At 41.1% G+C, this 13,277-nt stretch overlaps 1 protein-coding gene across 4 annotated transcripts in view; it reads left to right on the plus strand.

Annotated features, from left to right (window-relative positions):
- LOC124233830 (2-amino-3-carboxymuconate-6-semialdehyde decarboxylase) overlaps nucleotides 1–13,277 on the plus strand; it is a 70,081-nt gene that overhangs the window by 27,533 nt on the left and 29,271 nt on the right. For 3 of the 4 annotated variants that reach the window (XM_046651073.1, XM_046651075.1, XM_046651074.1), the window contains 4 exons: nucleotides 527–763; nucleotides 4,192–4,285; nucleotides 6,856–6,951; nucleotides 8,105–8,277. In XM_046651073.1, the coding sequence (XP_046507029.1) occupies nucleotides 527–763; nucleotides 4,192–4,285; nucleotides 6,856–6,951; nucleotides 8,105–8,277 (600 nt within the window). Of the gene's footprint in view, nucleotides 1–526; nucleotides 764–4,191; nucleotides 4,286–6,855; nucleotides 6,952–8,104; nucleotides 8,278–8,553; nucleotides 9,355–13,277 lie in introns of those variants that run through there. The other variant, XM_046651076.1, reaches the window with a different exon arrangement.

Genomic DNA, 13,277 nt, shown 5'->3' on the forward strand with positions numbered 1-13,277 from the left:
GTCACTGCCAATGGGAAAGACAGAGAAGAGGATGGACCAGGAGAGGAGAGGTCCATGAGCAGCCTGGCATCCCATGATGAGGCGTGACAAGGAGGTGTCCTGATGGTGGCATCAAGCACTGGGTCACGGCCAGCTTCCTGTGTGTATAATTGGCAGGGGGCCGAGGGAGGGGGGGGAAGGGGGGCTGGGTGTGCAGCCCTGCAGTCCCCTGTCTGCAGTTAGTAGGTGGGCCCATCTTCAACCCAGCTCTAGTGTAGGATGCTAGGCTCAGTAATTGTGTCCATACTTTCTGATGATAGACTCAATTTTTCAATTAATCAGCATCATACTAGCAAGTTTCTTTGCATTTGCAATGATTGGCTTCTGGGTCCCCTGCAGCCCGTGCCTATCTCAATCAGTGCCTCAGTTTTTGGAGGGATAAAGCCACTGATAATAACAAATGATTTAGCCCAGGGGAAGTGTTGTTCAGAGTAAACATCTAAAGTGGGATTTGAACCGTGTGGTTTCCCTTACCTATCTCCAACAGGCCAAACCTCAGGACACTTTAGACCTGTGCCAGCTTCTAAACAACGACCTAGCTGCCACCGTTGCGAGCCACCCCAGGAGGTTTGTGGGCCTGGGGACGTTGCCCATGCAGGCCCCGGAGCTGGCCATCAAGGAGATGGAGCGCTGTGTGAATGAGCTGGGCTTTCCGGGGGTCCAGATCGGCTCCCACGTCAACGAGTGGGACTTGAATGCGCAAGAACTCTTCCCTGTCTACGCAGTGAGTACGCGGCTCATTCGACCAACACGCAGAGGGGCGGGCGCTGCACTGGGTGCTGGCGGGAAGATGACGGCGCCTCTTCACCGGGAGGGAGAGAAATGCCTGATGACAGGATAGTTGTAGGGGGAAAGGTGGGAAGAGCTTCCAAAAAGAGTGGGACGTTTTACTAGAAGAGGCCAGCCCTGCGTTGACTCGCTGAAATGTCTCTTCTCTCTCCCTCCTTTGCTCTCCTTTTCATCTATCCTTTGGAAGCCAAAATATTACCCTCATCACAGCCACCTGTAAAAGAACCATGTTAGTGACATGGGAAAAAAAAGTATTTATTTTTGCTTTGGAAAAAAATAATTCTTATCATTTTTCAAAATTATAAAATAACTTTGAAGAAACTGTGGAAAATACGGAAAAGTATAAGAGAAAAATAAAAATAACCCATAATCCTGCCACCCAAAGATAAACAACCATGGTTATAGTATGTTTCATTTGTATTTTTATTTGCAGATATCTGCATAGATTTACATTTTAATGAAATTGGAATTGTAATATACATGTGATTTCATATCTTAATTGAGAATTTCCAACCTAAATGAAAATTCTCCTAATGCATGATTTTTGAATAACTGCATAATATTCCAATATATGGATATGTTTTGATTTATTTAATCCTCAATTAAGATACTTTTAAAGCCATATATTTTGAAAATGTGTAATAAAAATACGTAGCAAAAATTGCCGTCAAAATAACATTTGATGAAACGAGGTGGTGAGTATATGGATGTTCATTGTCCTATTGTTTATAGCTTTCTATATTTAAAATATTGCATAATAAAATATATTTTCAAAAGCTCAATGCCATCCATTTCTGAAGTATCCAACCAAAATGGCCACAGTCCCATGGTCCTCTCCACCAGTTTCCCTCTACCTTCTGTTCTTTCTGCAACTAAACCTGCTTTCCTTAGCACCAGGATTCAAGATGCGTACTTCTTTATTCAATGGCACTTTTAAATTTCTTACTTCCCTCCTAGACTTATAATAGTACTGTTTTCTGCTATTTTCATTGTAAATGCAAAATCTTCAATAATGAATTATGTAGATGGTCGTGGACTCACCAGGCACTATAATCACCAATCATTTAATATTTATTGAGCTCTGACAACATGCAAAAGCTTTTCCATGTTTGTATCTATGGACACTGCCCACAAGTTTAGGATTGCCTATCAGATTTCCTCCTAATAAGCTGAAAGATTTAATGTTCCTCTAAATATTGAACTCCCTGAAAATTACTGGCTGTGGTGGTTGAACTGATCCAGTGAATGTTTTCTAGAAACTTTAATGAGCTTTGAAAGAGGATTTATTTACTTGTGCATCCAAGTTGTTTCAGCACAGTGTGAGCAAGCCTTCAGCTGCAGTCATTTTATTATTCATTGCAACTGGGTTTATGAATTACTAAGGGGCTCAGAAAGCAAGAGCAGCTGGTTGGGGTCCAATGGGATACTCTCATTTGTGTGACTAGCTCAACCCATCAATCATTCTAACTAAGCTGTTTTGGGGGCTGCCAGTCTCTGAGGGGATTCAGGAGAGCATCCTCACCCCAGTTGACTTGTGATGTCCTGGGGTTGACAGCACTTTGTTTGGCTAGTAAGACTTGCCAGCCTCACTACTCTCTAACTTGCATCAGTAACATGTGCTTAAACAAATGAGAGGAGTTACCATAACCCAAGTTGGCTTTGTTATTTTAAGGTGATCCTGGAACTTCAAACCATCTCACTGTCCCCCTTATCTCTTAGACCTCCCTTCTCAGTGAGTGAACCCAACAATACCATACTCAGGGCAGTTTTCAGGCACAAAAGTGACTTTATTACAAGTATGAGGCAGACAGAGTGGAAATCTGCCTGCCTCTACCCATTATCAGCCACAAGACCTGACTCAGTTAGCCTCTACCTGCCTTAGTATCCTTCTCTGTAAAATGGGAGTAATGAAGTACTCATTTAATAAAGGATTAAACTAGTTAATAACTGTAAAATTCTTATAACAGCTTTGGCACATGGTGAGTTCTCAGTTAATGTGAGTTATGATTTTGAGAGTATAAGTGACTTCTTTTTGTGTTCTCTACAATGCCTCACAAACAGAAGGTGATCAGAAATATTTGTTAATTTGAACCGAATAGAAGTGAACTGTCCTAGACACGTAGAATAAAGGTTTATCCTAATGAGGAGTCAAATCCCACTGAGATAACATGATCGTGTGTCTTTGTCAAACCCAAACCATCCCAAGAAGTTGATACTCTCTTTCCAGCCTGCGTCCGTTATCAGAAAAACCAATTAGCTCCTCTCCCTGCAAAGGGTTTAGATCTCTTCTGCTCCACAGAACCTGCTGAAGTAGAAGTCCTTTCTCCAACCTATTGTTTGCCTCACTTCCAGAATCCCCTGTTGCCCCAGAATCGTTTCTCCATTTTAAAAATGCTTATGTACAGAAGTCACATTACGTCAGCCTATTTAGCCCACATATTTGTATGTAAAGGTAGGATGAATCACTCAAGCACCCCGATATATTTGGAAAAGAAACGTACTAAGAAAAATCTGTTTTGAACCTTGATAAGCACTAATACTCAATGCCATGCCTGTTCAAGGGACTTTTTAAAATTAAGCATTTTGTTGAGTAAAGGTCATTTCATCCAGATGGTATTTCCATTTCCCAGAAGGCCCTGGCGCAGGTTTGCCCATGACATTTATCTCAGTACCTGCCTGACTGAGGCATTGAGAGCTCTTTCCTTTCTAACGTCATCACATCCACAGCAAACTGTTCAGGGACTCAGCTGGGCTCCTGAGGTTCTGTGAGTGCCTGAAGACACCAGAAATTCTCACCCAGTGTTGGGCTCTGAGTAGCCAGATGGCTTGGGTCAGGCCAGCCTGCTCCAGCCCAGTCATGAGCCCCTGGCTCCTAGCCCATCGCCTCCTCACTTTCCACATCCTCAGGTTTCCCAGTGGGGGAAAGAAGAGAACACTTTGACCCTGACTCCAAGGATACAATCTGAGCAGTCCTTCAGAAAGAATGGACCAAGTAGGAACTAGCAGGGGAAACTTCCCTGGCATTTGCGGTGTGAGATCAGTCCTTGAGCATTTTGCTCTCAGCCAAATGTTTGAATGACAGATGTTTCCTGTGACTTGTTTTGCCAGACAATATATTAAATTCATCAAAGCCAACGGTACATCCACCAGCCCCCTTGTTAATTGTAAGTGTCCTTTTTACTTTCCAAGCAGGAGCAGAGTTTATCAATGACTCTTTTATATACATCAGGAAACAACTTCAAAAGTATTTTAGTTTATTTATTCAGATCAGTATAACCCAGGGAAAAGCAATTTCCCTAAAATAGTACCCGGTATTTGCCGGCTTGTCCAAATAACCCTGTCTCTCTCATTGCCTCTTTGAAGGCGGCTGAAAAGCTGAACTGTTCCCTATTCGTGCACCCCTGGGACATGCAGATGGATGGACGGATGGCCAAATACTGGTTCCCTTGGCTCGTAGGTTTGTGTCGGCTTGGGATCTGGAAAAGAGGATCAAGTCTTTGTTTTTTTCCAATTATCTATGGAACCCTAATTGTGTCAGAGAGAAAGTATGAATAATTAACAGGATTGTGAGTTATTGAGCTCTTACTCAGATAAGTGCTGTATATATTACCTCATTTAATTTTAATCGTATCCACACAAAACTCTATGAGGTTGACGTTACAATGCCTGTTTTATAGATGGAGAAACTGAGGGTCTCATCATGGTTAAGTAAGTCGTACAAGTCACACAGTTAATAAGTGAAAATGGAATTCACATGGATCAGTCTGACTCCAAAGCCTGTATGACTTACTATACAGACTCCCAAAAAGGCTCCCAAAATAAGTAACCATGCCTGTCTAATAGATTTGTTTAAGGAGCCAATAATAGCATCAACTCTTACTGAGAACCCTGGAGTAAGGAGTAGAAGGTCAACTTCCGCCACCCAAAGATCTGAGGCCCTAGATTACAGATGACCCAGGTTTTCAGTTTTCCTGTCATCTGCTCCTCTTTTCTGCTCTTTGCCTCTTGCGCTATTCATTCATGGTTCCATATGAGGGTGAGGGAAAGGGAAGGAGGAGAGACCTCCATTTGGCCTATCCAATCTCTCCTTATCATCCTTGATAAGAAGAAATGGATACAGATGTAAAATTCTGGGGCCACAAGTGAACAGTGCAGCTCATCTACAAACCCAATGAAAATTGGGTCCCCAAATGAACAGCATTGGATTTTCTTTAGGGAGGCCATTATCCTTTTTCTCCTCAGCCCAATTATACAATTGGTACAAGTAATTATAAAGTAACTACCATGAAGAATTAAACGGAACAATATATTAAAAGTCAAAAAACTGAATTTCAGCTCCAGCTAGTTTTATTTCACTGTATAACCTGTAGCAAATCACTTCATCTTCCTGGGCCCTAGGTGTTCATATGTAAAATGAAACAGCTGGTCTGGATTTTCTTTCTGTTCTTACATTTTATGCCTCTGTGATTGCTTTTGGAGACTAATGTATTTAGTGAAGCAGCTTCCTACCCATCTGCCACCAAATTCTTAAGCAATAATTAGTAGGAAGAGATAACCTAAGAGGCCCCATTGCTGTCCAGCTTCCAAGAAAATCTCATCCTCCTAATTCACATAACACTTTGACAAGTCTCAGAAACTTATTTACATTGCAACTTCCACATGAAAAACAGAGGGGAGCCTTTGCGTAGAGTCATTTCATCATTCATTTATGCAACACGTATATATTGATCCCCTCCAGCATGCCAGGCCTTGTACCAGGCACCGAGGATATAGATATGGACAAAACCCCTGCCCTCCTGAAGCCTATGTTCTGGTTAGAGGAAAGAGATGATAAATAAGTATGCAGACCATAAACAAACAAACAGGCTAATTTCAGAATTCTATTCTGGATATAAAGGAGGTCATTAGCTGATTGGAGGATCCCCAGCAGGGGAAGGTCATGATCAAATTAACATTGTAAATATTGTACTTTGGCTCCAGTGTGGAAAATGGGATTATAGAGTTGTGGTCCAAGTGGATGCTCTGCCCACAAACCACTCCCAGATGGATATGAATCCATCATGCTTCCAGAATTCCCAAGACGCCAGGGAGCCAGAAACATCTCTGTCCATGGAACAACAAACAGGCTTGGGGCAGGATGAGCATCTGGTAAAGCCCCGTTCAGCAGTTAGAAAGTCAGGCTTCCCCAGAAGGTGCAAGCCTCAGCTGTGGAGGCCCCAGAGATTTCTTAATCACAGTGTGAAAAGCAGTCACCTGGAAATGTAGCCCAGACTGACTGTGGAGGTGAAGGCCCCAGGGATGGAATAGCTGTTTCTTCCAGGAGCACAGAGCACTTGAAATAATTCATTTTAATCCAGCTGTTTTTAACCTCAGCTCTAAGAAGGAGCAAAGATTTGGCAGGAATAATAATATTAGTTCATATTTATTGAGCATAATATTTATTGAGTGCCAAGAACTAACCATCATCATCCCTATTTTACAGATGAGGAAACTAAGGCACAGGGAGGCAACTAATATTTGTTGAGCAACTCCACTGTGAAGTTCTCACCAGGAACTTTCCTGACATCATCATTTGCAAGGCTCCACAATAGCCTTACAAGATGGGCCTTTTTCTGTTCCCATTTCACATGTGAAGAAGCAGACTCGGGGGCATTAAATAACTTGTCAAAGGCCAGAAAGCAAAAAATTGGAGGAGTAGCATTCAGCCCAGACTCATTGTCCTCTGCTTGCCCCACTGTATCCAAGACTGAAGCTGGGGGAATCAGGACAAAAGCCAGGTCCTCTGGCTCCTTGACCATTCTAGTCATTAGATGACTCTACCTGCAAGTGGCAAATAGGAAGGGTCAGATGGTTCTGCTTCCCGAAGTAATGGCTTGTATACAACCAAGCCTTGCTGGGGCACAGGGACGTCACATTTCTCAGCACTGACAGTCACAGCAAGCTGCCGTTCCCCAACCATTAGCATCACTGAGCTTCTTCTTGCTTGAGATGACAAGCCCTGCACCTTATGACTGTTTCCTTTTTCAGGAATGCCAGCAGAGACCACTACAGCCATTTGCTCCATGATCATGGGTGGAGTATTTGAAAAGTTTCCTAAACTGAAAGTATGTTATGCACATGGAGGTAAGACCCTATCTGTATTAGTCAGCTGGGGCTGCCATAACAAAATACCACAGACTGGCTGGCTTAAACAACAGAAATTTATTTTCTCACATTCTGGAGGCTGGAAGTCCAAGATCAAGGTGCCAGCAGGGTTGGTTTCTGGTGAGCCCTCTCTTCCTGGATTGTAGAAGGCCATCTTCTCACTGTGTCCTCACATGGCCTTTCCTCTGTGCGTGTGCAGAGAGAGAGAGATTTCTGGTGTCTCTTTCTCTTCTAAGAACACCAGTCTTATCAGATTAGGATCCTACCTTATGACCTCATTTAACTTTAATTACCTCCTTAAATGTCCTATTTCCAAATACAGTATCAATGGGGGTCAGGGCTTCAACATGACATGAATTTTGGAGGGACACAATGCAGTCCATAACACCCTTCCAACCATCAGTCTAGTCATAAAGTATATGATGGTTTGAGGACCAAATTCCATTTTTGCACATGAGTTTAGTTTGGTTGGCACAGTTTTTGTTTTATTTTGTTTTGTTTTTTTATTTAAATCCCTCTAGTCAGACCACAAGCTCTCCAGTTTACGATAGTCCCTGCCATTTACTATTGCTTACAAATAGGCCTATTTCATTCATTTACATTTCATGCTTGGTCTCCTGTAGGTAATTGAGTTTGTGACTCTTGGACACACACCACACACACAAACACATACACACAATATCAAGCTGTATGTGCTGTTCTCTAATCTGTCTTTCCTTCTCAACAGCATATAGAGACATCTTTCCATGTCAATAAATATAGAGCTCCATCATTTTTGATGGTTGCATGCATGGTAATACATTTCATGGATAGGCAATCATTATTTAGATATTCCCCAACTGATAGACTGCCTCTGTATTTTGCTATTATAACCACATTACATTTGAAAACCTTGACCACATATCTTTACACACGTCTCTTCTCTGTTTAGGATAAATTCCTTAAACTGAATTTTTAGATGATTTAACATTGTTTCTTCTAGGTTATCTCCCAGCAGTTGGAACCCTGTAGGTCCTTTGTAAATACTGCTCACCATCTGGGCTACAGTAACTTCTCGTTGCATAGAACATGAGGATTGAAAGGTATCTTTTTCAACTGACACTAGCCCCTCAGTAATGGGTTTTACTTACAGGTGGTTCCTTCCCCTTCACTGTGGGAAGAATTTCCCATGGATTCAGCATGCGCCCAGATCTGTGTGCCCAGGACAACCCAACCAACCCAAAGAAATACCTTGGATCCTTTTATACAGACTCCTTGGTTCATGATCCTCTGGCCCTCAAGCTGTTAACAGATGTCATAGGAAAGGTAAGTCGGAACTGTCATTTGGATGGCTTATGGGAGGCAGAGTGCAGGATCAGCAACCGGTTACTTGGCCTCTCTCCACAAAAGGGATGGAAGAAAAGGTGTTAGAAGAAATGAGCAGGACCCTGAGGTTTGGCATTAGGTTTGCTTGCCCAGGGGATCCTCTCCAGAGCCTTCAGCACAGAGTGTGTATCACCAAGAAACCACTAAATACGCCAAGGAAATCCCAGATAAGCCACATGACTTGGTAGTTCTCCGAGATCAGCTTCTTTTCCTTAGGGTCATCTCTGTACTCACCAAAAATGACGCATCTCGATATGGTAAGCAGGAAAGAACCACCAGTTTTGAAGTCAAATTGACCTGGGTTAAAATCCCAGCTCTACCTCTTAGTAATTGGGTAAGTTATGAACCGAACTATCCTCATCCACCCAATGAAGAAAATGGGAACATTAAAGAGGGGGAAATGGACAGGGAGGCAGGGGAAGATGATGAAGGGTCTTGTGTATCCCTTGAAATTTCTTTCTGGAATAATATGGCCTTTGTTTTGAAAACAATTCTCTCATTTGGCCAAAAAGACCAACGTGGTAGTACTTTAAATTTCACAAGAAAAAGTATTTCCTCTGTTGTCATCAGCTAGCAGATCTCCCTGTTGGTGGCATCTCTACCTTTAAGTAGTCTTTGAAAATTCTAAATCAGCAAATTAGACCATTTTTAGGGCAAAGGCCAGTCTGAATTAGTGAAAACTCTGAAATATTTTGTATTTTAATTCTGTTTTATTACTTACAGTTATCTATACAAGGTTTCCAAATTTTCCCAAAGGAAAAAATCTCTGGGCTTGTCTAAATATGGACATATTTAAAGATTTTGCAGTATGGTACTTGGATTGAGGGTAGAGTCTAAGGCATTTGAAGTCTTGTTTAGCAGAAAAAGACGTCCATCATTTGAAAGTTGCAAGTAGTGTTCTATCTCCAGAATGGAGACTTCATCTCACTTTAAAGCTATTTCTCTGACTTAAGAAACTCACTAGAATATAAATGTTAAACATTCTGGTTTGGTAATAAATTATGTGGTTGAACTGTGTTTCTGAGCCTTCTAGCTTTTGTGTTGTCCCTGCCCAAATGGGTGCTTAGCAGCTAGTTATGACTGTTGATTATTATTGGTTTGGAAAGAGGTGCGATAGGGAGGAAACTACGAAGAGGAGCCAAAAGAGACTATGCACTCTGGACTTTGAGCAACGGAGAGGTAGAGGAGTGGGAAAGTGGCATGGAAATGCAGAAATGGTCATTCTGATTACCTGTCATCAACCTGAGTAGTCCTTGGTATTCTTGGAAATGGCAACATCAGGAGAAAATGCCCTTGGCAAGTACAACACCCATCTTATGAGGGATACCTACCATCAGCAGTGACAGATACTATGAGCACCTTCAAACAGCATTTGGGGCAATACACATCGCCATGGGGTCAGAGCAGAAGAGGAACACAGCGAATGCCTTGTGGTAATCAGTGGAGAGACTAATTAGTGAGCACATGTGAATAAACCCCTTTTAGGGAGCCCCAGAAAAATTCAGAGGGCACTTTGCAAAGTTAGTGGTGCTAAGATCTTGCACTCAAATTGCGACGACTTGAGCCATTATAATTCAGGCATCAAAAGCAAATGTGACCTCATTTTAAGTGATCTCACAGTCTGGTGAATCCAGGACACATAAACAGTATATATTAATAACTTGGGATTCTCTTTAAAATGTTGATGCTTCCTCATTCTAGTTATATTCACATTAACAAATTCTCTCAAAAACAATCCCAAAACCAGGAAAACTAAGGAAAGTCCCAGCATGTCATCTGGGCTAGACAGCAACCTGTCCAGATTAGAGCATGAGGACAGAATGCAGTGTAGGGAAGGCTCCAGGACAGAAAAAATGGAACTGATGGATTATTTGATGTGTTGGAGAGTTTCAAACCACACCAGGCATTCAACAGATCTGATGACGCATTAGGAACAAACAAGCAGTACATACACAGAAGACAAAGCAAATGAAAGAAAAAGAAAGAAAGTCCAGGAAGACAAGCATCCACATGAGGCAGATAATTATTGTACATTACTTGACTCAGCAGTGAACAATATTTACAGTCATAATAGTGTAAATAGCAAGAACTGGTTTAACTGAAAATTGTAATTCTATTTGGAAAATAGAAGAGAGAAGCTGGGGTAAGAGAGAAATTCTCAATGATCATAATGAGAATAAATACTCTCTAAAGCTAGTAAATCAAGAAACAATAGTATAAGCTTATTACCTGGAACCATAAAGGTAATTCTCAGAAGATGCAGTTTAAAAAGGTAAAAGTGGCTGCCTTGGGGGACAAGAGTTGGGAAAGTAAGCACAGGACTGCTTTTGATAAGAAAGATTTTTAGTAATATTTGATTGTTTATGTATAGGCATTACTTTGATAGATCAAAAATTTAAATAAAACACTGATATATATACACGTACGAATATATATATGGAAAGAGACAGAGACAAAAATTTGTTGAGCACCCACTGTTTCTAAAACATTGTGCTAAAGGGAGCACTTAAATTACGTAATCTCTTAGCTTCCTTCCATCTCTAAAATTCTTTGCTTTTAACTACGTCTACTCATTTTGAAAGACAGATGTAAAAATGCTAGTTATATGTTATCAGTCTATCACTGTGAAAATATGAAAAAAGAGAAAACCTTATTACCTCCTATATTAACATGGTCATAGAAACTTCACTGTATATATTTGGGTGGATAGATTTTTGAAAGGTCAGTGATCCTCTCATTATGATTATATCATCATTTTGGCTAGATCCATTGGTAATCTATTGCTGCATAACTAATTACCCCAAAACTCAGCAGTTTAAAACAATAAACACTTCTCATCTCTTATGGTCTCTGTGTGTCAGGAATTTAGGAGCAGCTTAGCTGGCTCAAGGTCTCTCACAAGGTTGCAGGCAAGGTATCAGTAAGGGCCACAGTCACCTGAAGCCTCGACTGGAGCTGATGGATTATTTCCAGGTTGGCTTTTACACATGACTGGCAGGAAGCCTCAGTTCCTCCCCGTCTAGGCCTCTCCACTCTCCACAAAGCTGCTTGAGTGGCCTCACAACATGGCCAGTGGCTTCCCCCAAGAATGAATGATCTGAGAGAGAGACAGGGGAACAAAGAGAGAGAAAGAGATTGAGTGCGTACCAGGCAGAAACTATCCTTTTTAAGACCCTGCCTCAAAAGTCACATAGCATCATTGCCATGTGGCGTTTATTTATTAGAAGCAAGTCACTAAATCTGGCCACATTAAAAGGGAGTGGAAATAGGCTCCACCTTTTGAAGAGAGGAGTATGGAAGAACTTGAAGACATATTTTAAAACCACCAGATTCTACACTCTGGTCACAAATTACATTCTTCCTAAATGCAAAATATTCTCACCCCTCCCACAACCACCCCAAAAGTCTCATCCATTTACAGCATCAGCTTAAAGTCTAGGATCTCATCATTTAAATTAACTTGGGGATGATGCTCCCAACATACAGTTTGTCTCAAGCTGAAGACCTGTGAACCATAAAGACAAGTTCTTCACCCCACACACACTCGATATAAAATGGTGAGACAGGCAAAGGATAATTTCTATAGATCCTCCACTCCAAAAGGGGGAAAACAGGAGGTTTAGAGGAGTCACTAGTCACTAGAAAATCTGAAATCCTTCAGGCACATGTTGGCAGGTTCCTTCTTAGAACTCAAAGCTCTGCAAATACAATACTCTTAAAAACTTTTCAGGTCTTTTATGAATCTTATTAGGTTTCATGCCATTAGGCAAAAGCCTTACCCACAAATCTCTGAGAAAAGCTCTTCTCTACCTTGAATTTCGGCAAAGGCACATAACTTTTAAGCTACCTAGAAGCCTCATTATTTGACAGAATGGTTCTTTGAGGCACTGCCTTAAATCTTTTGAGGTCACAACAAAGATATTCACATCTTGGCTTCATTTTTAGACTATATTTTTCTGGCTGTGCTCTGGATTTGCTCTTTGCCAGAAAGCCATCCCTAATTTTAGCATCATTTGCCATTGGAAGGGCTGGGAATTTTCAAGACCAACAGTTTCTGGCTCCTTTATCTTTAACGGTCCTTCCTTTAAGGCACTCCCCTTGCATTTTACTTTAAGCAGCAAGAAGCAGCCAGGCAGCACTTTCAACACTCTGTCAGGAAATTTCCTTAGCTATATCACTCAGTTCATTAAATATATTTTCTACTTTGCATATTATTGTAGGTGACAGTGCTGCTAAATTTTTTGCCGCTACCTAGCAAGCATCTCCTTTCCTCTAGTTTCCAACAACATTTTTCTCATTCTCCCTAAAGTCCTTACTGGTAGGCTTCTCATAGGCCATCAGGCTTCTAACAACAATCTTTATAAGGATGTTTGGTCTTTCACTATTCATATGGTCCTTCCAACTTCCTCCCACAAGTCAGTTCCAAAGCTACTCCCACATCTTTAGGTTTTCATTATGGCAACATCCTACTTCTAGATACCAAAATCTGTATTAATTATCTGTTACTACATAACAAATTAACCTAAAATTTAGTGGTTTAAAACAGCAATGAATATTTATTATCTCATTCATTTCCTCTGAGTCAGAAATTCAGGAACCCATAGCTGGGCAATTCTGGTTCAGGGTTTCTCGTAAGATTCAATGAAATGACTGCAGCCTACCAATATCTATCTATCTATCTATCTATCTATCTATCTATCTATCTATCTATCTATCCATCCATCCATCCATTCATCCATCCATCCATCCACCCATCCATCTATCCATCCATCCATCAATCTATCTATCTACCTACCTTATCTATGTATCTATGTATCTATCTATCTATCTTTTTGTTCTTTCACTCTTTAATTTTTTTTTGCACACTACTTACACTAACTTAACCCCAAACTCTCCACCTTTTATACATCCAAACATCCAAACATATTGGGTAGAGTAGT

Source organism: Equus quagga, unplaced genomic scaffold (assembly GCF_021613505.1).
Source record: "Equus quagga isolate Etosha38 unplaced genomic scaffold, UCLA_HA_Equagga_1.0 252_RagTag, whole genome shotgun sequence".
Classification (NCBI taxonomy): Eukaryota; Metazoa; Chordata; class Mammalia; order Perissodactyla; family Equidae; genus Equus; species Equus quagga.